This window comes from Oxyura jamaicensis, chromosome 3 (genome assembly GCF_011077185.1).
Source record: "Oxyura jamaicensis isolate SHBP4307 breed ruddy duck chromosome 3, BPBGC_Ojam_1.0, whole genome shotgun sequence".
Taxonomy (NCBI): Eukaryota; Metazoa; Chordata; class Aves; order Anseriformes; family Anatidae; genus Oxyura; species Oxyura jamaicensis.
Window position 1 is genome coordinate 41408841 of NC_048895.1, and position 27838 is coordinate 41436678.

At 34.9% G+C, this 27838-nt stretch overlaps 1 protein-coding gene across 7 annotated transcripts in view; it reads left to right on the forward strand.

The window, feature by feature from the left end:
* The window catches only part of SIPA1L2 (signal induced proliferation associated 1 like 2), a 136744-nt gene that overhangs the window by 70583 nt on the left and 38323 nt on the right, over positions 1–27838 (forward strand). For all 7 annotated transcript variants that reach the window (XM_035320032.1, XM_035320037.1, XM_035320039.1 and 4 more), the window contains exons 7-11: positions 422–525; positions 6877–7034; positions 8546–9122; positions 11723–11997; positions 25481–25738. In XM_035320032.1, coding sequence (XP_035175923.1) covers positions 422–525; positions 6877–7034; positions 8546–9122; positions 11723–11997; positions 25481–25738 — 1372 coding nt within the window. The remainder of the gene's footprint in view (positions 1–421; positions 526–6876; positions 7035–8545; positions 9123–11722; positions 11998–25480; positions 25739–27838) is intronic.

Below are 27838 nucleotides of genomic sequence, written 5' to 3' on the forward strand. Positions count from 1 at the left end.
CTGTGTCAGTATTTTATTTTTGGTGAAATATGGGATTAGTCAATTGTCTTTATTGACATTTAAAATAATGAATATGTCTAAATATATAAATAATATAAAATTATACTTAAGTAGCTAAATGTTTGTTCATTTATTTTTATTTCCATGAGATATTAAGACATAACAGTACTTGACAATATATTCAAAATAAGGTCATCTCATAGACAGCTGTCTCTGGGCAACTTCTTGCAGGATCCATCTATGTCATAATATGAAATTTAAGAGATCTTTAGCTGATACAAACTGTTTTGTCCTGTTGAAAAAAAAAAAAGTTTAAAATTCCATTCATAGGTTTAAATCATAGCATGCAAAGAACATTGTCCTAAAAAGTAATCTGAATGTTCTTTTTTACTGACCGTCTTATGATTAAATTCATTTTCAGCTGATTCAACAGGAACTCATTCCCTCTATACTACTTATAAAGATTATGAGTTAATGTTTCATGTATCAACAATGCTTCCATACATGCCCAGTAACAGGCAACAGGTATGTTATTTAACTTTTCCATTTTCAATATAATTTTACTTTAGAGGTGTTTGAGTTTTTAAGTAACACTGATCTTAAGCTGTATGTTTTTTTACGCAACATTTGTTTTTTTTTTTAATCATGTAATACATTAGGATAATAAAAAGATTTTTATAACATATATTTACAATTCATTAAGTTACTTCCATACCCTCCATTTCATGGTTTTATTACTCAGCATAATTTCCCCATGGTCAATCAATTATTCTCAAGTTGGGTGGGATTTACACCCTATGTATGTTTTAAATATTGGATGGAATAAAGCTCAAAAATAATCTTATGGTTAAAATATGTATGCAATAAGATCTTTAAATGATTGTACTAAATGTTACTGATCTTGAAATTTTTTGTTAATGTATCAGCTTAGTAATAAATGGCTACGTGTATCCTTCAATGTGTCTGCTTGTGAAGACAGAAAACTACCCTGTACTTAGCTTTATTCATGGAGAATTCTTTGCTTATGTGGTAATTCAGAATATCTTTAAAGCATTAAGGATGGCTAAAAAATAGCACAGCAACCAAAGTGTGCACCAGTAAGGTTATTCTGTCTTTCCTGTCTGAGATGCGTGACCAAATTAAAAAGTACAAGCACATTTGGTATAATATATCAATGTTAACACTTCAGAAACTTTCTATGCTTCCACTCCGCATTTTTCTAGCCCTGCAGATTAAAAAAAACAACCACCACAAAAAACTGTTGGATTTATTTGAATATTATCTCGTTGCAGTGTGAGATATAAAGGCTTCAGTCATTTTGGAGTGTTGTCATGAAATAAACATGCTATGTCATTTTCTTTGTGAAAGCATATGAAAGTTGTGGTTTGTGTTTGTTAAACGGTATGATTTGCATCTTTTGTGTCAGTAGATCTCATGAGAAAGAAGACATGTCAAGGCAGCAACAAAAAGATGAAATTATTAAAATTTTTAACGTAGGAAAAATGAAAATTGAAATGGAAGAAAGTATATAACATTAATGTATTTTAAGTAGTTAGTGCATAATGTTCTGAACTGTTGAAGAACTGTTTCTTGGGAACAGTTAAGACAACTGTGAATTTTATTCCATTACAGTTAGGTTTTAGATGCAGTTTAAAGAAATTAAATTAGGAATAAAAATACAAAAAAATCTTCACTATGTGAATAATATGAAAGTTTAGACAAATCACATCTTAGAACGTGTAGCTTTTAGAGGACAGAATGTTCGGCTGTATCACATCCCCAGCTGTGCCAGTAGCTAGTGATCAATATATTGGATCGTTATCACTAACTTGAGATTGCTCCACTTCTCTGAACTTTCACTTATACGTTATTACTGTACAGGATTGATTTAGTAAGCCCTCTCTGTAATCACTCATAATGGTTTAACTCTTATTTTAAGTTTATGCTTTAATTTGATTTTCACACAAGAATACCTCGCTTTTACACATTTGTAAAATTGTTCTGATTTTCCTAAGATACTATATGTTTTTAATAAATTAAAGGCTGAGGATTATACCATGGAAGGAAATATCATGGTAGAGTCCAAAAACATTGATGTATTTCAAATAACCAGTTTTAATTTATATATTTATTTACAAAAGACTTGTTAGCAAGGCACTAGTGCAGAGCCTGTTGCAGTCATAGAAAACTGAATAGTTGGTCTTTGACTGGAAATAACATGTAAATAGGAAAATTTATACACTTATTATGATACAATACACTGAATGAGCTTGCCTTGAAAGGGAATAATGCATATTTTCATAGTTTATCACAGGCAATGACAGTAAATATGACCTTACTTGGATTTTGTTTCTTTCATGACTTGCCCTTGTTTGTGAGAATGGTATATCCTCTTGACACTATTTCACTAATTTTCATAATTGTTTGTTGTTTGTCAGCCTCACTGCTGTGTTGCTCAGACACCCCCTATTACTGTCCTTTCACTTCTTCCTTTGCTTTCCTTTCATTTTCATCGTTTCCTTACGTGTCCTTTATAGACAGGTGCTGATTCTTGTATATAGGAAAATCTTCCAATTTTAACTTCATGGTTTCCCCCAGCAACAAATGTTCCTTTCCACAGTGTTTTAGTAAGCACTCATCATTGTCACTTTAACAGGTTCAATATTTACTAGAAGCATCATATTGTAATTCATCGCTATCTTGGGAACAAAATAATGTGGCAGTTTTCCAGGTTCAAGTAGTATACCTATCTGAAGACCGCTCCCACATTATTTTAGGTGTTGGGATCTAGTGGTATTTGTACAGCATGGACACTGTCTTAATGAAGTGCACCCAAATAACCAGGATTTAGCCAGCCTTAATGTTCAAAAAGGATGTATAATCGTTGTTAAATTTTCTTCTATTACAGTATAGTTCTAAAGTGCATACTGGAATGTGAAATCTACCAACTATGTTATTTTTCACAAGCTAGGATAAAACTGGATTAGGTCTTTTTCCTTGAGCCATTTTAGATGCTGAAGACCCCAGTTACAGTTGCATCAGTTGTGCTCAACACAGAGACACACTTACAGGTGCTATAGAATGTGAATGTTTTTTGTCTCATCAGAATTTGTCTCACTAACTATGTAGCCAAGTAAGGGGAAATTAGGGACTATGATAATTTTCATTTTGGATTCTATTAGCAGTGAAGACCCCCATTGAATAGTTAGTTTTTGCTAGCGTATTGTGTATGTACTAGCAATGAGGTTATTGCACCCTATACATATGTCCTTTGATTGATAATGACTGGACAAGATACCGAGTCCCTCACTCTTCATCATCTGGAAGTAAGACCTTCAATGAGCAGGCACAGAGCTTTTCTTAGATTCCACATACCTGTGAGCCAAAACCAGGCCACACCAGAACTGTTTGTTGCTTCTTCCAGGACATAACTACGCCCTGCTTGGTCACTGATCAGGACATCTCTCTAGTTTTAGAGCCAGCAGGAGATCCAAAAAGCAAGGTAATTTTTACTTTGGCTGCAACATAGGCTGGGAACTTTCAAGTCAGCTGTTCCTTCCCTAGGATAGAAAAGACTACCAGCCCTATTGTGGCCATTTCCTTTTTCTTTCCTGGCCTTTTTTTCAAGTCACAGTTCAAGGCTTTCTCCTTTAAACTTTACCTTTGCAAATTCCCTTTCCAAATGATTCCTTTGCAAATTTCCCACTCACACATTTGTAGTCTGCTTCTGTAAACGTGGTTAGACCTAATTAATCCACATCAATTCAAATAATCAATTTTCACTTGGTTTGATGAAAACTTAAATGAAACATGCAAGAATGAAACAAACTTTTTGAATTTAACCTACTACTAAAATGTTTGAGATAACCATATGCTTGGTTATGTGGGTTATATCAGACTTGGTTTCACCAGATTTGAGCAGTATCTTTTGATTGTTTCTGGTTTTTGTACAGATTAATAACAGATATTGAAATTAGAACTTTCTAAAGCCAATTTTAGAAATGTGCTAAACAAAGTTTGGAATTTTTTTCTTAGTTCAGTCTTAACATTTCTTCATTTATTTGAATGAAGATTATCTTTTTCACTGGTATAACAACAAGAATTCCTTGTTTTGCAATTGGACAAGGTAAATAATATTCCACTCATGTGGGTAGATACTTATGGCTGTGCATCACCCATAAATGTGCTGTTTTGTGACAGTAAATACTTTTCTTCAGAGATGCATATCTGAAAATTAAGAATTGAGTATTGTAGTTAAAATGTCAAAGTTAATTATTATTTGGTGTAACTAATTTTCATCTAATGGGTTCTGCTTCTCTAACCTACTTTCCTTACTGGACTCCCCTCTTGTATTCTAAGTAAAATTTCACTGGTGTCCTGTTGACTGCCTATCATACTTGGCTGGGTTGTTTTTCAAATTCTACTGTGGCAATTTATATTGATACTGGAAAGATGTCAGAGTGTTTGATATCTCCTTACTGTAAGTAATCCTCCATAATCTGTGGACCCTGTTGAGAGTTTCTCTTGTGCTCTGCATTGGCATGAGAATCTCTAGAGTATGTTAGAAAGGGAGGGAACCAACCTGAGCAGACCTCAAAATGGGAGAGGAAGGGGAAACTGAGAACCTGAGGAGGGGGAAAAAAAAAGGATGTGAAAGTTGGGAGGAAAATATAGGTTATGGAATAGAAACTAGAGAAGAGTTTAAGTCTTTTTGCTTAGTTCCAGTTTCCATCAATTCCTCTTTCATTTTCAGTATGCTATCCTTAACTCACATTTCCCAGGGAAGTATGTTCCTTCCTTCTTATCCATTGACCACCTTATTCTTTCCTATTCCTTTATCCTATCCAGAGCACTTCTTTCCATCTTCTTGATCACCCCAGTTTTTCTCTTCCCTTTCCAGTTCTTTGCATTATGATTCTCTGTGCACAGACATACGACTGTGCTTTGCGTTGTGTAAGTTCACTGACCACCTATGCATGACAGTTATTTATAACAACATTACATGAATTTTATTTTAAAATGTTGAAGAAGTCACTAAGATCTCAGCAAGCGTGATAAGGTTTTTAAAAATTACTTGACTTTCTATTTACCATTTTTGTGCCTGTTAAAGGTTTAAGCTCTTGAAACAGTAGTTTAGATGTAGGATATGAGCACTGACATCATTTTATAAAGGATATTTTTTTAGTACAATTTCAAACATTTCTAAAATATATCTCTTACTATGTGAGTGCTATTCTTGTTTGAGCAGCCTATGGTGACCAGCAGAACCTCTTAGAGTTCTACAAAAGCAGAAAGTATTCTTGAAAACAGCACTTGTCTTGAGAAATAAATGTAATTTTAAACAGGAGAGAGCTTTCTAGTTTTTGTAACATTGCTCCGTTGAAAGATATAGGTATAGGCATGAGGCACTTTCTGAAGTGAGAAGAAAGTAAAGGGATTTATTTACATAACAAGAGGAGAAATGGATCACCTTTTACCTTGTAATTGAAAAGTGTCTTACAAATTTAACTACAGTGTGAATTCCAACCTGTGAGATAATAATAACCTCTTAAACATGAATTTATACTTCACTACTGTGATCTACCTAGCTCTAATTAAAGTGTAGAACTAGTGTTCACTAGCTCTAATTAAAGTGTACCTGATGCACTTATTTCTGTGATCAATTCCATATAATTTATAGAGCAATTTGTCCACAAGAGGTTGTATATTTTAATCTGCTCAAATAGCCAGTTACTTTGATTTTAATCTTTAAAATGTGAAAAAAATGACCAAGTCACATGATAGAATAACACCAAATACTTTCTGTTCTATTTATATGTGTTAGTTTTATCAGAAGTCTTTTTAAAAATAATATAGATAACGGTAGTGCTTTAAGCACTAGCTTTGGCCCTTCTCACTACCTTTAAAATACCATCCTCTATTATTTAGGAGATGTAATGAAACGCTTATGGGTCTTAGGCTTTAGCATATGCAGCTTAGCTTTTTCTCTTGATTGCTGAAATACTTTTAATGGAACTGAGATAATTAAAACAAACTTTTTTGGAAAGATTGTATTCTGTAAAACGAGCTTGATGTAGAATTTTTCCTTGCTCCTTTAGTTAAAGGATTTCTTGCATCCTTTTTACTTAAATTAGAGCTCAAGTAGAACTTGAAGTTTCTGTATGCTATTAGTTGAAAGTGCAAGGTCCTTGTCAGACTTTAGGTAGGTATTTACATCCTAGTAGATGTCAGACTACTTGTTTGCATCTAGTAATATAAATGGCTGTTTTATAAGCAAGGTTATTTAAAAATAATAATAAATGTGTAAAATATTTGAGAGGTATGACATTTTCCAATTAGGAAAGTGAATGCCATTTTACTGTGGGGTTTTTTTGGTCATCATGATAAGAATGATGATTAATAAAAATGCAGTAGGAGGAAGTAGTTTATAGAGAAAGAAAAGCAGTATTATATTTTTCATATAGAAGCAGATATTTTCCTCTGTAAAAAGGAACCAATGTGTAGTTTTCTGAATAATAAGAAATGTCCAGCGGTGTAACATTTTTATTACAATTGTGATGTGAGAGAAACCGTTTATTCTGTTTTCATAGAGTAAAAGAGAAATGAGCTGAAGTTGTACAGTGTTGGGAAAATTCGTTAGTGTTTTTGTAAACTTTGCTGGTTTTTTTTCCTTTATTTTTTTTTATTTTTTTTCCATTTAGCCTGATACCTTTTATTGGTAAATATCCAGGATATGATTAATTGAAAGTTATTTAAGGAAAAATTAAGAATCACTTGTAGTTTTTTTTTTTGTTGTTGTTTTTGTCAGAATTAAGACATTGTGATATGATTTATTTTTTTTAATAACTAATTTTTCAATGCATGTTTCTTGTCTAGCTGCTAAGGAAAAGGCATATAGGAAATGACATAGTTACCATTGTCTTCCAAGAGCCAGGAGCGCTTCCTTTTACTCCAAAAAATATTCGTTCCCACTTTCAACATGTATTTGTCATTGTCAAAGTGCATAATCCTTGTACTGAAAATGTGTGCTATAGGTGAGTAGAACCTTATAAGTATTTAAGTTTGCTATTAATGCAATGGATCTGCTTTTTCTAACGGTTTTGTACTTTCTAGAGATATGATGTATACAATTTTAAAATTTTTGCTTCATTTTCTATGAGTTTGAAGCCCCAATGTCTCTCTTGCACACATCTAAACTAATAGGGTACTGTTTGTAGACTTAAATGAGTGTGCAAAACTCTGTGTTGTTGATTCATGAGCACAAAAATGGGATATTACATTTTAGTGAAAATTAGATTTCCAGTCAGACTTGTGGAAATTAGTTTAGAATATGCATCGTACATTTCCTTTTTTGAAGTAAGAAAGTGATTTAAAACAAAATACTTCAGAATGCTATTAATATATATAAATTCCTGAGCATGACCATATGACACCAGGGCACCAGGGTGAGTCATTGAGTTGAATGAGAAGTTTTGGGGGATCGTAACAACATCTCAAATTTCAGTTCACCTTAACTCACAGTTAAGTTATTGCATCATGAATTCTAGCAAGGTTACCTGAGCTGGAAGCATATGGGAATTGTGCAAATAATGACAAGGACTTCAAAGACAGTGGCACAGATTTAGCAGCTATGAATGTTTCATTTTCTTTTTTTTAGAATGAAATTCAAAGTACCTTGTGAGGTTGGATCACATTGCTTTTCGTATCTTGTAAAACTTGGTTTTGTTTTAGTAAATCTTTTGTGCTTACATGATGTATGTATTTCATAAGTTACATTTTTCTATTACTAACTTATATCTGTCATCCCAAATGTTAATGCATTTCAGTCAATCTAGTAGTAGCCGTACCTAGTTTGCATGGTATTTTGAAATCCTTTTTACAGATAAAATATATTACATAAATACCAATTGTAGGTATAACTGAGTGTCAGTGAGGAAAAAATATTTCCATTGCCCTTTACATCTTGCTGTGAACTGTACCTATAAAGAATTGCAAGTATTATGAACTTAGAATAGGCACTTTAAAGTGGTGCAAAATGCTCCCGTTACCAACATGTTTTGCACTGATACGTTTTGTCTGTATTCACATTCTTACCCTTGCAAAGATGTATAAGTATTGAAATCAATTCTGTTTGTATTCATATTTTTCATAGTTCTAATGAAACTTTGTGAAACCTGAAAATGATAGGTGGATCTAAATCATTTTTTAAAATCTTGCATCTCATTTATATCGTGCAAAGGATTTTTAAACTTATTCCACTAAACAAAAGAGACACTGACACCCTAAGAAGTCAACCTTGAAACCTCTATGTTTCAAGTCAACCTCTGTGTATGTGATTATATTCACAATATCCTTTATACGCTTAGAAGAAAAAAGGCATTTTTAAAACAGATGACCCAATGAGTTTTATTTGATGTGTCTAAAATATCTGAAAACTGACATGTCAAAACTAAACTCATCTGTGTAACTGGGCTGAACAGGTAACTACTTTCTTTCTGAGCTTTTTTTAAAGGAATTAACCATTGCATTTTCTTCATCTTTCTAGTGTTGGTGTTTCAAGATCAAAAGATGTACCTCCATTTGGTCCACCCATTCCCAAAGGAGTAACCTTCCCCAAGTCAGCAGTCTTTAGGGACTTCCTTTTAGCCAAAGTTATTAATGCTGAAAATGCAGCACATAAGTCGGAAAAATTTCGAGCCATGGCCACAAGGACACGTCAAGAATACTTGAAAGATCTGGCAGAAAACTTTGTTACCACAGCTACGGTGGATACTTCAGCAAAGTTTAGCTTCATTACTTTAGGCGCAAAAAAAAAGGAAAAAGTGAAACCAAGGAAAGATGCACATTTATTCAGTGTTGGAGCAATTATGTGGAATGTGATCGCACGAGATTTTGGCCAGTCTGCTGACATTGAATGTCTCCTTGGAATCTCCAATGAATTTATCATGTTGATTGAAAAGGAATCAAAAAATGTTGTGTTTAACTGCTCCTGCAGAGATGTTATTGGATGGACGTCTGGATTAATGAGCATCAAAATATTTTATGAAAGAGGAGAATGTATTCTTCTGTCTGCAGCAGATAATTGTACTGAAGACATCAGGGAAATTGTTCAAAGGCTCGAAGTAAGCACATTTCTAAATTGGAATCTCAAAAAATGTATGAAGAATTGTCTACATCTCCTTTGAGATACAATTAAAAATGTCATCTGTTTGTACTTCAGTACTGTTTTTAGTCTTCAGAGAGCTATAAAAACAGTAATCCTCCTGCAATATATGAGGAGTTATCAACCCATTTTTCAGGGATGAGAAAATGAATACCAGTAATTTGATAGACTTGTGCAAGGCTATGGATGGTTTCAATATTGAAATCAGGATTGAAAGATTTTTGTTTTCTCTTGCTCTAGCCTTTCTCAATTCACACTTCTGTAGGTAGAAACATATCTTAATTTAAAAATACACAAAACCTTAACATGTAAAATATATTCACTTTGACTTTTTATATAAAAATGTGAATTTAAGAGAAATTTGCCACAAGCGGTTCTGCTAACTTGTTTTGTCTACGCTGAATAACTGCAGAAAGTGAAGAAAACTAGACCAATTAATGACAGTTTTTACAGCTGACTGGATAAAGATTTTCAGACATTTGTGACCATGTTAGCACACCTGTCCTGTAACTAACTATTCCAGTCAGTACAAATGAACTGACAGGAGCCCTAAAGTAAAACTGCTGATGCATTTATATCATGTGGTTATGCTTTGCCCTTTGATTTTGGTTTAGTTGATGTAGATCATGATGGTTTTGTTTATATTAGAGAAACATGTTCTGAATGGAAATCATTACCACCTTCACACTGGATAGCAGTTGATGCTGCAGTGCCTCTGTAGTCCTACACCCACTTCTAGCACAGTGCAGTATCCTCCTCTAGTCTTTCTGTTCCAAAGTACTATGAACCATCAATGGATGACTGTCTAGACTCCTTTCCTCACTGTTGTATTATTATTTTCATTGGGGTCTTCAGCTTCACTTTCCTTGCACAGATAATTTTCTTCTGAAGAATAGTGTATGCTTAGTTCACTTCTATTATGTATTGCTAAATGACAATATAAATTTCCACCTACTTAACACAGGTGGAACAAAGGTTCAAATTTCTAGTGAAAACTTCTGCTGTCAGCAGCAATGACAAACATTTTTTGAAGACCTCCAGGTCTGGCAACTCAACAACTTCCCTGGGCAGCCTGTTCCAATACTTCACATCCCTTTCAGTGAATAAATTTTTCCTAAAAACAAACAACAACACAAAAAAAACTTTATATTTTGATATAGGAGCTCAGAGGTGACCATAATAACCACTCAAAAGGATTTAAAACTCTGATGCCACAATTCAGATTTATACTTTAAAACCCTTTTAAATAACTCAGAACACAGCTGACTCTTATCCAGATGAATAGGATACCTCTATGAATATCTAGATTAAGCAAAGATGTGATAAGCTTCAGACTGATCTTGGTTTGAACCAAAAGAATAAGTTCTCGAGTAGAAAAAGCCTGGACTTAGCATTCTAGAGTCTGATCTGCACTGGGGAAGGAAAATCTGGTGATACAAAATAGAGAGGAGGAAAAGTAAACTATAAGTGAACTTGACTGGCTGGGTTTTAAGACAGAAAAGGCAATGGATCTGAGCTTTAGACAATACAAGATGGCTAAGAGAAGGATTAAATGAAAATGCTTAATGGATCTTTGGACATCAATCTGAGTAGGCTAAAGTTCATTAGAAGCCTGTATGCTAAAAATACTCCTTGCCTTCTTCATAGTATTTAGAGGATCTCTGTCTTTTAATTTCATCTGTGTTGAGTGCATTCAGAGAAACCATCTCTTAGTTCATCCACAGCTGTATGTTCAGAGAAATAGCAACTAAGTATGCACAATGACCTACTGTGAAGAGGAGCAGCACTATGTTTTGTGTGACATTCCTATGTAATATGCCATGTCACATCTTAGGGGATGTGCTTGTGGAGGGCTTGATCTCCTGGAATCCTTTTTACCGTTGCTTTGGGACTAGCTTAATCTATGGCAAGAATGTTCATCTTTCTTCCCTTATAACTGTCAATTATTTAATTCAAAGGTGATGTTCTGACTGCTCTGAGTTGAGGAAATCCATATTCCTTAGCTGTTGCATTTATTCTGCAATGTAGTAGCAGTTAGGAGCCTGGCTACGAGTGAAAATAAATCAAAATGTTCTTAATTGTTAAAATCTGTAGAAGAGATGCTACTAGAGCTGAAGCATTTCACTCAATTTGGTTCGTGTTATATCTCAAGTTTAATACTGCCTAATACTGAAGAAAAAATGCCTGCACACCTGCAGTCAGTCAGCCCACAAGAACAAAGTAACTGACAGGATAGCATTTTGCTTGTTTTGTTTTTTGAAGCAAAAGCAGCTGTTAAGTTTTCAGTAAGATATAAATGGTGTTGTGTTAATGCTGGGGGGAGAGGAATTTAACACAGGACAGCTGCTTGCTTTGGGGTTGTAAGATTTTAATATTGTGAAGTGTTCTGTTCCCTTTGTTTTATGCAGAAATCTTCAACTACAAATGTCAAAATTATTGTTAACATTAGTGTATTGAAGATAATAACCGCCAAGCCATGCATGGCTTTACAAGGTTTGAAAAGTGACCTTTGCCTGTCCAAAGAAATGAGTGTCCTAACAATCTGATACTTCTTTATAGATAGTGACCAGAGGATGTGAAACCACAGAAATGACCCTTCGGAGGAATGGGTTGGGCCAGCTTGGATTCCACGTGAACTTTGAAGGAATAGTGGCAGATGTGGAGCCCTTTGGTTTTGCATGGAAAGCAGGCCTAAGGCAAGGGAGCCGTCTGGTTGAAATCTGTAAAGTGGCTGTGGCAACTTTGACTCATGAACAAATGATTGACCTTTTACGCACATCAGTGACAGTAAAAGTGGTGATTATTCAGCCACACGAGGATGGAGCACCTAGAAGGTAACAAACAAGCAACAGTCCTCAATGTGACATTTGTATCTGTTTTTTGTTTGTTTTTTCTCTGCCACAGTTTACATGGTTGTTTTTTTTTGTGACCCTCAGGGAGTTGACATTGTCTGTCTGGTGGTAACAGTAGCGAAGTTCTTAAGGCAATTTTTTTTTTTTTTCCCAAAGCCCTTACTGGCTTGTAATAGATTAAATTCCTTACAGGTTCCCATTTAAAGGGAAATCTACATTTTTATGGTTTGAAAGTGTAATAAGTAAATTTTAATGCTCATGACTGAGCTATTACGAAAGCTGGTAAGACTTCTTTCCTTCCACAGGATAATTTTATATTTTAATACTAATTTTGGAAAGTTTGAATCCTCTGAAGACTGTACCTTCTATTTCCTTGAAGCTTCTCTGACTCCTGTCCTATGGGAAAGGATGATGATGATTACTTATTATTATGCATTACTATGGTATTATTATTTTAATTTCTTACATAAAAAATTTAGCAAAAGTAGGGAAATAGGGAAAATGCTGTGTTCTGGACATACACAGTACCAGATCTTAACTGTCTTCCTTATTTTATGTAGATATCTAATTTATTCATATTAAATATTAAATTACATCAATGAAATCATCAGTTAAAGGAAAAAAAATGCAACATGAAATAGATGATCACACATTCAGGAGAAGGGTGTAGTAGAGATTATTACAGTGACTGTACAGTTGTTTTTCATGGTTGAAATACAATGTTCTGTTGTCAGTATTCCTTTTTTCTGTGACAAAGATTTTTGCTCTTCTTTCCATTTTGATTATTACTGAGGCAGATAAATAGGTAAAATTTTAAAACTTTACCGTAATACGTTTTCCTCACACTTTTTCTGGGCATTTTTAATTTGGCTCATCCTAAACGAGAACTGTACTACAGTAAATTGAATTACTTGTCTACTAGTAAAAGACCATCTTTAAATCTCTTGTTGATTTTTAATTTAACAGAAAAAAACATTAGATGTGTTGCTTTTGGCAAGACAACAAGCCATGAAATTTTACATAGCATGCAGCTTTGTGAAGTTGGTGCCAGCTGTACACGAATACTGCTTAATTGGTGGCAATTCTCCAAGCAGTCATTGGCCTGATGAATGACACAAAAGTGCCCTTCCCTGCCTCAACCTGTGTGTTGAAGCATTGGTTTCCTTTCTAAAGTAAACGTGTGTGAATATAGAATACTACCGTTTTGCTTAGTTGGATAGAATGTGCAATTAAGCGTCTCTTTGCTTAGCTTTGCTATTCTCACCATCTGCTTCTGGGTATGAATTTTCACTGACTTGTTTGGTATACATTTCCAAGCTGTTTACAGAATATGAGCCTAATGAGCCGATCCTATTATACTGAAGGTAAAGCATGTATTTTATAGCCCCTGATAGAAAAATATATACTATATGAATTGTTTATATCTTCTAAGATACGTTTTTGGAAATGAAATGTTAAAATCCCAAATCAGTATAAGATACATGGCACTCAGTCTGTGTGTAGGAGGACTTCTAACTGAGGAGTATTACCAAACTGGGAAAAATCTGCAAAAGCTGTTCTTGTTTGTAAATTTTTTTGCATTTTTTAAAACTGTGTAACTAATTACTAAGGAAAACGAATTTTTAAGCTGTTTCTATTCTAAAACATGAAAAGTGCCAAAGTATTTTTCAGTTCTTTTCAGCCTCATCTCTCTAGTATAAAAAATAATAATAAATTTGTTTAATGCCTCTTTCCTCTCAAATATCAGCTTCTCACAGAAATGGAAAGCACCTCGTTTCCCCCCCTTACTTCCCCAAAATATGAATAATAATTTTAGTTGCGTCATTTGAAAGGGATCTCGTAGACAGTAAGTTTTGAGTTTGTCTGTCCCAAATGTTTAAAATCTAAGTAGAGAAGACAAAAGAATACAAAGATACCAAGTAACAAGACTGAGAGTTTTAGTTGGCAAATGTGACCTATGACACTGTTTGTAAAATATATTAATGAGAGGTAGAATGAGAAAAAGGCAGAAAGGCATAAATTACCAGCAGTTTGGAGAAAGAAGAAACTCTCTTGGTAATCACAGCTGCTTACTAGCTAAAACTTGTGTGTATACATTTCCCTATTTCTTACTCCATTGCTTGTCGTAGCCATCTGCAATGTCTAGTTTTTACAGTATCATACAAACACAGAATATTTGAGGTTGGAAGGGACCTCTAAAGATGGAAGGTCCAACCTCATTGATCATAGCAAGGCCAGCTAGAGCAGGTTGCTCAGGGCTGTGTGCACTGGGTTTTGAATATTGCTTAGGATGGAAACTTCACAACCTCAGTTCCAGTGTTCAATCATATTTACAGTAAAAAAAAATGTTTTTGCTTATGCTTAAATGGAATTGCCCATAATTTTCTTTGCACATTTCCTCATGCCCTTTAATCACATAGCACTGACAAGAGTCTGATTCTTGGCACCTTTTCTTCTCTTTACCCCTCTCAGGTATTTATACACATTGGTAAGATTTCCCTTGAGCTGTCTGTTCTCCATGTTCAATGGTTCCAGCTTTCTCAGCCTCTTCTTGTATGTCAGGTGCTCTGATCCCTTAACCATTTTTGCTGGGCTCTCTCCAGTATGTTTATATCTCTTTTGTACACTAGTATCAGGTTTACCTAGAAATTTACAGGCAGTAGTTGTGCATTTAAACAGGATTGTCTAGAGAATTAGAATTAATTTTGCATTCATTTGACAACAAATTCCACTGTCTTTGTCCAGAGAATCCATGCATGGATATAGGATACAATCAGGTCTCTGAGAGTAAGTTCCAGTAGATATGTGAGCAGCAGTTAAGGCTGTTGTGCCTGCTCATCAGGAAAGAACTCCTTCACTGTCGAGTAGCTCCAATAATTACCAAATAACACTCCAAACAGACATCCAGATACCTCCTTCAAAGCCAGAGGTTCCATCAGTCGTTGGTCCACACCTTGCACGTCTAGAAGAAAGATAGCTCAAAAGCTGAAGGAGGCTTATGCTCCAAAAATTATTGCTGTCGTCCAAAAGTGGGCTTGGAGCTTTTCTTTTAAAAAATGATACTTTACTCCATCTGATACATGTGGAACAGTGGATTTGGAGGGTGAAATGGGTACCTTGAAAGTTTGATGCATCCTATGGAACAATGTGGTCTTCTGGCAGTTTGGATTTATCTCTCTGTATTTCAGTCTTATTTCTCAGGGTGAATATTGGTAGTTTATAATATATTTTATGTTTATGCATGATTACTATAAATGAAAAAAAAGTGTTTTCAACTTCAGAAGCTGTTTTGTCCACAGGGCATAAACACAAATATTCATGAGTTTTTATGTTTCTACAAGATTCAATTGAATTAAAATTTAACATAGATTTAAAAGAATATAAATGTAATTTTAGCCAAAAACAGTTAATAGTTTCATGAAATTTACCTATGTATCGTTTTATTGCCTGTCTTATAACAAGTGAGATAATCAGCTGATTTCCACTACTTGAAAAAGTGGTTTCTGCTGAACTCCGTCTGCTGAGTTTTAGGAATATGAAGCAATTAGGACTTTCTCTTTGGGTTGCTTATTTGCACTGGTTCCTTGCTGGGATAAAATTCTGAAGTGAGTTTATACAGATTAGACTTGCGTGTCTTAGGAATTATACCCTTCATATGAAACCAAGTTTCAAGTGTGTGTGTTTCCAAAGCAATCCTAGTCCCTTAGAAAAATACCAGCTGAAGTGGAGATCTTTTTAATCAAGTTCTTTTTTTTTTTTTTTGTTTGTTTGTTTGTTTGTTTGTTAGCTCACCCACAAATAATCTTTAATCCATCAGCCTTTTATATTTTAAAAAAACAACAAGCAAGCAACAAAACAAACTATGAGCATGCATATACTGTGAATATTAACAATGAACTATTAATGATGATTATTTTTTTCTGCAAAATGTCTTGTATTAATTTCTTTCAGCATGAAAATTATTTGGAATGTTAAAGGTGCTTACAAATGAATGTTACAGAGTGATTAGGAAACCAGGGAAATTTTGCTCATTCAGTGCATTCCATTACTTTCTTAATATGTAGATCCTTCTACCTATAGTCTTGATAGCAGTATATGCAAAAGCAATCATGGGATAAGACCTTTCATTTGCTATCCTGTAGAGTTAATGAACTTGAAACAAAGCTCCTACTATTTTCAGATTGCTCCAGCAATTAAATAATCATGCACAAATTGAGAAATTATAATTATTTGCATGGCACCAGGCTGATATTTAGATAGAAGGAAGAAATGTCTACTTAAAACATAAACTCGTTACAGTTACAGATTTCAGAGCAGAAGTGCTAGTCTGTATACTCAGATCTGAATAAGTATTCTTGTCTCATATTTGTTTCTATGATATGTCATTCCCTTTAGAATTGCCAATATGTTCTTCTGTTGTCAATATTACCTACTACTACAGCAATGTAAGCTGGAATTATACAGATTTTAACAGAAGAATAACAATGTTCCTTCTAATTTGCTTTTGCTGGTGTTGTCACAGTGATGCTCAAGGACACTATCTCCTTAATCAGTCAAATCCAATCAAGGAATTCAAGTACTTCCAAATCCATTTTAAACTCTAGTGTTGCATTCAGTTAGAATCTTTCTTACTACATTGAAGCTTATTTGTCTGAGTTCATCTTCCATTATATATAAAATTGCTCAAGAAAACTGTTTGTAGGAAGTTTAGAAAATGAACAACACTTAAGGCAAAATTTCCAGGGATGGGGAAGAAACAGAAGGCCAAGTACAACCATTGTAGGAGAAGAAGCAGTGGTAGTTTCCACCTGTTTTTAAACAGATGTTTTATGGTTTGTTTGTTTTGTTTTGTTTTGTTTCCTGCTGTTGCTAGTAATGTTTAAAATTGGAATGTTTTTATACCTATACCTGAGACTACCTGGGAGCCATTATTAAATACTACTGCATTTCTTTTGAGGTTATTTCATTCTCTTGAACTTTGCAAACTCTTATGAAACAAGCAACTGTAATGACTTTCTGTATTTTCCAGTTTTAATACTTGTTCTTCTTGAATGATTGTGATCTTACTAGACAATTGTGTTTCTAAGGTTTTTTAAGTAACAAATAGCCAGCAGAGTATTGAGTGTTTGGAAAAAATGTTTTTAGGAAGTATGGAAGTGTTTATTTAGTGGAAGAGTTCAAATCTTCTCTCAAGGGCGTTTTGCCATAAGCTCATGCAATAGTTCATAGGTCACTTTTTTTTTTTTTTTTTTTTTTTTGGTCCCTTGACTTGAGAGAATTCCCCTGGGCAAAGCCCCATTCTGGACTAAAAAGAAGCCATTGTCTAAAATTGCTGGTGTGACAGTGCTGGGCTAACAATGTTTGAGGTACATTGGTACATTGAAGCAGAAAAATCTGAAACTAAACTTTTGCTTGTACAAGTTTGAGTGCATCTAAATTCTAATTACTGATTACCAGCCCTGCTACTAACTTGAGAAGAATGCAAATGCCTGAAAACTATAATTTGAAAGTTTCATTACATTTTTTTTAAAGGTAACTGAGGGAACTATTGCTAAGGATCTATAATGATACTAATTTGAAGCCACGTCGCTTATATAAATTAATCCTATGTTCCTAACAACAACAAAGGAGAAAATGGTTAACTTTTTTTCCAGTCAGATTATTGTATTTTTGTAGCATTGTTAGATTCAGGAAATGTGAGACATGAACTGGGATTTAGCCTGGTGTATGGAGACTCTTGCCAAAACTGAGTTCTGTCAGAACTCTAACAGCAGAGATGTTTAACCCTGGGCCATCAAATTTAAGTGCAAGCCCTAATACTGGGGTCAGTCTCACAGCAAGGCATTCTGGCTCACCCCCTCACTGTGAACTCTGCCACTCCTCCTGTGTTCAGAAGGGTGGCAGCACCAGCAGAGCCCCAACATAGGGAACAGGACAGCCCGTACCTTATCTTTAATATGTCACGCACCAGGCCATGAAAAGGAGAGGAGCGTTTTCATCTTTGGTAGCCAACTGAGCTGATTGCTGTTTTCAGGTTATACTAGACAACATCTCTCTGTGCTCTGCTTGTGGAATTCTACTGGCAAATGTAACAGACTTTCTATATTTATTAAGTGGTTTACCAGGACCCTTTATAAAAGATTGCTTCTATTGATTTTTCTCCTTAAATTTAGTGCTTCTATTCTAGTCATTACACGTTCTTGGGAAGAGTTAATTGCTTTCAAACTTGGAGTAAAATTTCCTCCCCCATGACTGAAAATTCCTTTAGATAATACTGTAGGTCAATTATTTCTTTCCAAAATTGGCTTACTTTTAATACTGACTTTGAAATGTTATGGTATCTTGTGTATGGTTTATTGATTTAGATTATCAGCATTTAGGGTATTTTCTATAAAATTATAAGATCAAATGTCTGGAGGGTAAAAAAAAAAATAAAAAATAAAATATTGCCATAGAGCAATTGAAGTGTTACTGTTCTCAAGAACCTGATGTTTTTTTTTTTCCTTTTTGATTCTTTCATCTGTAGCTGACATAAAGATGCAGTATAGGTCAATATGATAAATTTTGTAAGCAAGGTAACTTATGCAGCACCCTTTGAAAAATTTCCCTGTTCCATTTGAATATGTGTGTTATCCTCACAGTTACTAAAATTGCCCTACTACCTCCTATGAACAAACATTTTCTGGCAGTTGTTAAGAACTCCAGGCATTATTGAGAAGACTCTTACTATGCAGCAAGTGCATATTTTGCTTAGGTGGAGAAAGGTATTTAAAATGTCTTTAATGTAGCATCAATGATAGTGCTGAACAGAGAACACTTATGGACAACCTTTGTGCCATTCAGTTTACTTACCTACACTCGCAATTCAGCTTAACAGATATGTTGTAGCTGACAGAAGATCCAGGGCTTTAAATTGTTCAATTGCTCCATCAATTGAAGTAAAATATACACATAACCACTTAGAGTATGCTTGAGGAATTTCTAACTTTCTGTATCAGAAGTACGGTCAATCTTTCATTTTCTCTTGTAAGAGAGAAATGGATAAAAGTTTCATATAGCAAAGTTTAAAATGTACCTTCAAAACTGCATTTCACTGACCACGTTATGATTGGTATACTATCAGTCTAGGTGATTACTGCACAGTGCAATTGCTGAAATTTGCTGCTGGCTTCATAGTCATCTGTAGCTTGATATCTTTACGCTGTCTCAAAGAATGCAGGAGATACTAACTGAAAGTCTTTTACTGCTATGAGGAGCTGCTTTGGAGAATATCATAGGTCCTCCCACTGAAATAAAGAATTGAAAAGTGTTAGAAGGGCTCTTGATAGCCTTGAAATCTTTAAAACTATCAGCTACCCCCCAAATCTGACTGGTGGAGAGATGAATAGGGTCTGTGGATGTGCTTTACAATACAGTCAGTTAAGTATCATTTCCTTCCTTTTTTATTGGGTTTTCAAAGGTGCTGTTACTGACCTATAAAGAGATTTTAGTGTTTGCAGTTGTTCTATTTTGATTTTGTGGATTTGGATCAGCAATTTTTTTTCTGTTCATTAAAGAAGATATATTTATAAGTCATTAAATGGCCTATATATCAAGCCAAACTTTATTTTAGATTCAATTGATTGAATCGTGTATATTTATACCTGCTACTTCCTCATGACTGATTCCTGTGTCTCCTCCATATGATGAGGTCTTAGTCCTAATCTTGCCTCTCCATTATTTTAAAGATTATTTCAAAATCAGGTTTCAATCTGAACTCAGTTCTTTCAGAGCTCAGAGAGATAGGTCTGTATTTGCTACTTCATTTGTCCTCTTTGTTACTTTCCATTTCTATTTCTTAAGCTGGAGCATAATATAAGTTCTTCATCTTCATAAGTTGGTTTTCCCAACCCTGGGTGTTCCAGTTCTTCATACAGAAATGGTGAATTTAGGAAGTTTTTCTTTTTAATGTCACAAAAATCTTTCCTATTAGTTCATTTTCCAAGTGATGTTTCCTTATTGACAATAGCTTTTCAAGCCTTTATTCCTCATATTTATTATCTTTTGATGTGGCTGTCTTCCTATTCTCTGGGATTTGGAAATGTGACTTGCTCTGCTTGAGTCCTGCTTTCCATCAGCAGAGACTGCAGGGGTTGTTATTGCCCCACTGATCACACAAGCTGAACATCTTGGTTGCTTTGTGTTTTTTTTTTCTCCTTTTTTATTTCTTGAGTAACTCCTTTCATCGGATGCATGTGTCTTGTCTGTGTTCCTCTTCTCTTTTTCATACAACAATGCAGACGTAGAGGCTTTTAGGAGGCTTCAAAATTGTTTGTCAGTTCACTGATGCAAAGATTCTGTTTAAAACTGAATAGTAACAAAGATCAAAGGACAATGAATGTATCTTCATAAAGGAGGGCTTGTCAGCTTCAGCTCTTCTCTGAAGGGACTGCGAGGCAGTTAATACTCTCCTAAAACCAGGAATGATAAAGTGGCACCAGCCTTTTCACCTGCGGTTGCCATAAGCAGTTGCACATATCTATTGTGCTATGAAACTATTTTAAAGTAAAACCCATTTAATATTTTTCAAATGACATCTCTTTTTTGATGTGTGACTACAGTTAATAGGCTTCTGAGGTATCGTAACTTGGAAGCGTTTGTCTCAACTTCTTTCACCAAAGTTGTCTTAGACCATTTGATCTTATCCAATGTCTCTGGTTTGCTCTGTAATTGATGCAGGGAGTCAGTGGAGTCCAGGGCTTACTTCTGGGAGGTACCTGAGAGGGTCAGAGAAAGGGAAATAAATATATGTCTCATGTAATTGCACCGCGAGTCTAAGGAAAACTAAGCTACTAAATTCTGCTTTTTAATCAAATCCTTACAATTATGTGAAATTAATGCCTTGTTTGTGGTTTTAAGAGACTGTGTGATGGGTTCTCATTCTCCTTGTGGCACCTTGTGCGAGAACTGCTGCATCTGAGAACAAACATGCACAGCAATAGTGATTACTTCAAATGTTTGACTTGGAAGAATGCAACTACTTATTGTACTGCTACATATACATATTGTCTCTTCATTGAGAAAGAATAAATGTTTTGAATTGAAATGGTGATAGTAAAGGAAAACTTCAATTCAATACAACTGGTGAACACCAATGACTGTTTCTATCCCTACGTCCCCTTTAGTAGTTCAGATCTGTGATGCATTGAACTGATGTTAAATTGTAACCAGTTTTTCCACTTCTGTTGTTATGCTAACAAACCATTCATAGCGATGCATGAAATCTAGAGACATGACAAAACATGACAAAATCATGTTTTCATCAGCTCACAGCACCCCCAAATGCTATAGACACTTAAATGTGTTAAAATAACTTTAAACTAAAATGTATTTTTAAAACAGTTAAGTTGGTGTCTATATGAGAGCTTTACCAAATCAAGCAATGCTTTTTGTATCCTTTTATTTCTGGACTTCCATAGCATTAGAAATTAGCACATTGTTTTCATTAAATATATTTACAGAACACAATAACCTAACTTTTAAATATAAAGACCTCAAGATATATATATATATATGTACATATTCTTTAAAGTGAATTTAAAAAAATAAAAACTATAAAAATTAAGTAAAAGCTCTCCTGCAACACCAGCCCCAATATGTATTCTTTATCCAGTGGAATCAGTTACGGTATTACAAATAGAAGTTAGATAATGATTCAACTGAATATTTAATAGGAAATTGCATTTATGCAACGATCAGTTGTTCTTCATTCAAACTACCTTGGTGATAGATCCACAGCAAAATAAATAAATAAATGAATATTTATTTAATTGCAGACATAAAGTAATTGATTCTCTGTTTCTGGTCTAGGAAGTAGCTACAATTATCATCTTCGATGTATCAGTATACTGCAGCATCTGTTCTTTGGGCAGTGTGTGTGAAGCAGTAAGGTGTAACTTCCATGTAAATGTGGAACTGATTGGTTTGGCACTTTTACATTAAAATAAATAAGCCTATGTGATGCAGGGAGTCATATAAATTAGTTCTATTTTAGCCATGGAATTCTGTGGTTTTATGCCAGCTAAGAGCCATATTGGTGCTGCATTTTAGATGTAAAAGTAGTATTGTTAGATTTTTAGATTTTTGTTTTATTTGAAATAGGGTTGTAAACTTTTTTTTTTTTTTTTTTTGCAGAAAGTGTCCTCGATCAATTTGTTGCTTATCAGTTAGAGGAATACATTTTAGTGAAGTAAACATACTCGTTAAAAAATTGAAATTATTTGTCTCTGTTGGAGAGCTTGTTAGCTGTTTTTATATCATGCTTTAGGTATTCAGTTAGCAAGCTGAGTCAAACTAATAGTAGTAATAATCCATTTTGACTTCAAAACCCATGGTTATTCTTACAGCACTTTAAATACCCCCTATGAAGTAATTAATAAGGGATACAATGACAATTACATGCTATACTTTTCCCAATTACTAAGACAAACTGTGAAATCAATGTCCTAATAGTTAAGGTTAGGGAGAGGATGATTTGTTTCTAACACTTATGGTCTATGGGAATGTAGAAGGGAATGAAATAACTTTGAAATCAGCAGAAGAATGATTGAAATAGCAGCCTACTTAATTGTTGAACTTCCTAATCCAATAATGAAAAACTACATATGGCTGCCTGAAAAATTATACAGCACACTAAACTAATATTAAAATTGCTATATCATCTGTATATTCTTTGTTCTGTTTTGTATATAAGGTTTTATGAAAGCCTTTAATTGAGTAATCAATCTTATGTTATTTTTTTCCTTTAAGAGCCTTCTGCATTCACATAATGTTATGGCCCTGCTCTGGAAATAAATTAAGGTTGTACTGCTAGGGGCTATTGTCTCTTAGACCTTGGCCTCATTTGTTACAGACAGTGAATGAGGTGGGGGGAGCCTTATGAAGAGAAGGATGGTCTTGGGATATAAGCAGTTGAATATTGCACTGGAGAAGTTTATTCTATGCAAGTTTCTCCAGTAGAAGTGTTCGTGTGATTCTAGGCAATTAGCTTAACACAGCCTTTACAGTGTTCCTCATTCTAAGAGCCAAATGTGGATGTTGTGACTTTTCAGAAGTGCAAAACAATTTTTACAAATATTCATGAATGAACAAAGGTTGTTTGAAGTGGTGATCCGAATAGATGTGGCACTCTTGGAGGGAAGACAGGGGAGGCTATTTAGACGTATCAAGTTGACCTTCTGAAATTAACTGATAATTTTAAAACACTGGTTTCTGTATAGCTTCATTCATTATCTGTGGTAGCAGACTGTTAGGGTCTTCTTACCTCCATAGGAAAGCTAAAAACAGAAAATCATTCACTGATGCTCTGTGATATGAGGAGCTGGAAAGAAATTAGTTTTATATCCAGTGAAAGTATCCAGCTATCAAATAAGTTCTGATAATAAATCAGTGCTGAATATCTGACCCATTAAATCATAATGAAAATTACATATTGAGTGACATTGCTTCAATGAATGCTGTCTTTTATATGCATGGAACGAGGTAAAGAGCTCTTTGCTAAAAGCAAAAGAGAAAATATGTTTCTTTACTTCACCAACACAGAGAGGACAAATTAAAGTGTGTGCAGTATTATTTTAAGACTTCCTCCCTTCTGAGTTCCTAAGCTTGCATAATTAATATTCTTTTAATGTACAGCTTTAGCATGATCCCTTAGATGTTGTTAAAAGTAAACAAACAAAAAATTCCATGTCCAACTGTGCTACATCAGCATAATTTACACATCAAATTTTATTGGTGACTTTAATCCCAGAATAACCTTGAAAAATCAGGAATTCTGAGTTCTGTTTTACAGTATTCTAGTGATCCTTCTTCAACTCATCTTCATCACGGCATCTGCTGCCCTACACTGAAGGGCTCCCAGTCTTCACCCTCAACATTTTTTCCTCGGTATTTGACTGAAATTCTTTCTTTACCTGTTTCATTTGGTTGAGTGCCAGCAGGAGCTAAGATTTTATGCTGCAGGATAAACAATTTACTTATGCCATTACCATTAAATTAAGTAGCCAGAAGTGTCTGGTTGGATTGCACTGGACATATACCGAATAGCTAGAATTTAACTGCTACAGTTGCGCACATCTTCTTTTCTACAACCTTGAATAACATAGTTAGCATTTTTATAATCCCTTATTTTTGTCTGTTTACTGAAACATTGGTAATGAAAATACTATTTTGGGGTTTGGTTCGGAAGCTTCAAGTAGTTTAACATATGCAAATTTATAGTGTCTAATTGTGTTAAGTCATTCTGCCAAAGAATTTTCAGGATTAAGGCTGTAAACACTTTATATATGCTCTATTACAATTTTTCTAGGTGTTTTTAATTTAGTCAGAATTGATGAATTTCCGGTGATGAATTGATGATGAATTTCTGAGTGATGAATGAATGAAAGTTTTCAACAAAAGCAGAGTTTAAGACTGGGCTCAAGGACAGGGCAGTGAATTTTCACCGTCTCTTTCTGTAACTTGGTGTGTTGCATTAGGGTTACTTAGGCTGTCTTCTTTATAGAAGTTAAAACAGTGCATGCTGCCTATCAAGGAAATAATGGGCATTGTATGTGAGAATGTAAAATACAGCTGCAATGGACTTCACTGCTGGCGTGAAGTCTCTGTTAACTAATTGCTGAAACAGTAACCCTTAATTCAAGTCCAGCCTGAGTACAGTAAATAGCCCCAAGGCAGACTGATCTTTTGGACAATGCTGTCACTACTTTTTCCTGAGTTTATACTTTCTGGGAACACTATTAGTATCTATCCACACTGTAAGATTCAAGTCAAAGTTTTAAGCTTTGACTTTGTTTCATCTGCTTCCCCTTTTCTCTTCTGGGCAGAGAGACTCCCAGAATGAGAGACATTAGAAAGTGCTGTTTGAAAAAAAAATGGAAAAATATTTAGATGCTACATAATGAATTGCATCACAGTGTATATGCTTTGTCATTCAGTAGGAACTGGATGGATTCTAAAGGATAGTGCTCTAAGAGGTGTCTAGATTGCTGGGAAGCAACAAATATGTTTTGTATTTTCAGATATGTACGTTTTCACATTAAGAAATGATTTGTATTTATGAAATTTAAACTACAGCTGTTATAGAACTTGATGTTGATATTTGCTGACATCTGAATGCTTTATTTCTAGTAGTTTTTACTATGTGAAACTCAAGCTTATTAATTTATAAAAGCTTAATAATTTTTCCTTTTTGAAGGCAAGGAGAGAGTTCAAAACCTTTGAGCACATGCAAGCAAATCTTTTATTTTGACGCATTTCCTACCTGGTTCAAATGGTAGCTTTCAAGCCTTCAAAGGGCAGCACAATGCTATATCAAGACCTTTCGTCACCCAGAAGAAAAATATGCATATACTTCTGACTGCAGAATGCAAGACTTCTTTCTCTCTTCCTGCCAATGAGATTGATCATTGCTTTATTTGTCCTGCAGGGGTTGTTCAGAACTTTGTCGTATACCCATGGTGGAATACAAACTTGACAGTGAAGGCACCCCATGTGAGTATAAAACCCCTTTCAGAAGAAATACCACTTGGCATCGGGTGCCGACTCCCGCTGGGCAGCCTCTCTCTCGTGCCTCTCCAATCCTAGGAACATCTGACAGACTGCAGTGCCAGCAGCTTCTCCAGCAGGCTCAGACAGCCATTCCTCGCAGCACTTCCTTTGATAGAAAACTGCCAGATGGTGCAAGGTAGTATACTCTCCATTTAATGCCTGTCATTTTCCTAATGTGCCTTACTTAGATAGCTCTATTCTCTAGAACTTTTGTTATAATTTTAATTCTGAGGTTGTGTGAGAGGGAATTGACTGATTATAATTCACTCTCTGTGAAACAAGTGACTTTTGTTGTTTGTGATGAAAGTCTGCTGTGCTGAGGATCCTACTGATGAGGACAGCTACCCTTTCCCTTTAGTTCCAAATCAATAAAGTGGGAAACTCTTGTTACATTTTGATCTAAACAATGTCCTGTCCTCCACCTTTTGGGAGCCTACTTAAACAAATAATGAGCATAAATAAAATGAACTCGTCCTTTTAAAAATGAATGATTTAATCTCATTACCACACTATTGGCATAGTTTCAAAGGGTTCTGTAACTCATTACCAGTCCTTATGCTTTGCTTTGCTTTTAATTAAACAAAGCAGAGCTTGTGATTTGAATATATAACACATATTAGACGATGGGATAGTATCTTTAAATCTTAACTCTGTTCTAATTTAATCATAATTCTTCATAAGAGAACAATTTCATCTTAAAGTTTTAAATTTGTAAATACATTGACCTCTGAATTATTTAGAAAACCATATGTCTTGAACAGAACTCTCTGTCCTTTATTGTTTGCAATTATTTCTAAATGTTCCTAATTGGCAAGGTCTTTCCACATGGGAAGAGGAATAGTCCTTTACCCTGGAGTGATGTAGTTTTTCTAATCTTCAAGACAAAAAGTATTGCATGTTGGGAATATCTAATTTATAAAAATAAATCTGAAGTACAGCTCCTCTACAGCTTTAAAAAATTCTGGCTGAAATCATAAAATACTGCTATTGCTACACTAACTACCTCATTTAATAGAAAAGAATTAGAGATTTTTTTAAGATTGTTTGAAATATATACAGGCAATAGTAAAACATCTTTGAAAACATGTCAATGTCAGGGTCTGGAGAAGGCAGACTGTGAATTATGATATTTGATCATATGTATTCTGCTTCTTTTTGCCCCAGCTTCAACATGCCCCTCTCTCCCCCTCCCCCCAAAATAATAATAATTTAAAAATAAATAAAAAACCACCAAAGCAAATAAACAAACAAACAAAAATAATAATTAAAAAAACACCAGAACACCGTGGTTACATTTTTGTAACCACGTATACATAATTTTAGGGCTCAAATTTTTCCTAATCACAGAATAGTCTAGGTTGGAAGAGACCTTCAAGATCACCGAGTCCAACCTCTGACCTAACGCTAACAAATCTTCCACTAAACCATATCCCTAAGCTCTACATCTAAACGTCTTTTAAAGACCTCCAGGGATGGTGACTCAACCACTTCCCTGGACAGCCTATTCCAGTGACTAACAACCCATTCAGTAAAGAAGTTCTTCCTAATATCCAACCTAAACCTCCCCTGGCGCAACTTTAGCCTGTTCCCCCTCGTCCTGTCACCAGGCACGTGGGAGAATAGACCAACCCCCACCTCGCTACAGCCTCCTTTCAGGTACCTGTAGAGTGCAATAAGGTCGCCCCTGAGCCTCCTCTTCTCCAGGCTAAACAGTCCCAGCTCCCTCAGCCACTCCTCATAAGACTTGTTCTCCAGACCCTTCACCAGCTTCGTAGCCCTTCTCTGGACTCGCTCGAGCACCTCCATGTCCTTCTTGTAGCGAGGGGCCCAAAACTGAACACAGTACTCGAGGTGCGCGGCCTCACCAGAGCCGAGTACGGGGGGAATGTCTTGTTACTGAAATTCTTGGTAAAATCTAGCAGAAGGAGACAGTATATTGGAATGTCTACAAATGCTTCAGGTTTTATGGAGCTTTATTAAGCGTAGTATATGCTTATATATAGGAAAAAAAAATAAAGCTTTCTGACATGCTACTTATTTGCAAAAAAAGTTCACATAAATTTCAATTGTTTTAACATTCAGTGAAGCATTTAAAAACCTCTGAAGACAGAGTCCATCTCTTGTCATGAAGAAATTCCTGTATCACTTAAACAAAATAAGTACAATGCAGGAGTACCATTCTGGGGAGGGCATGCTAAAGAGTATCAATATTGGAAAGGGAGAAAAATGATGAACT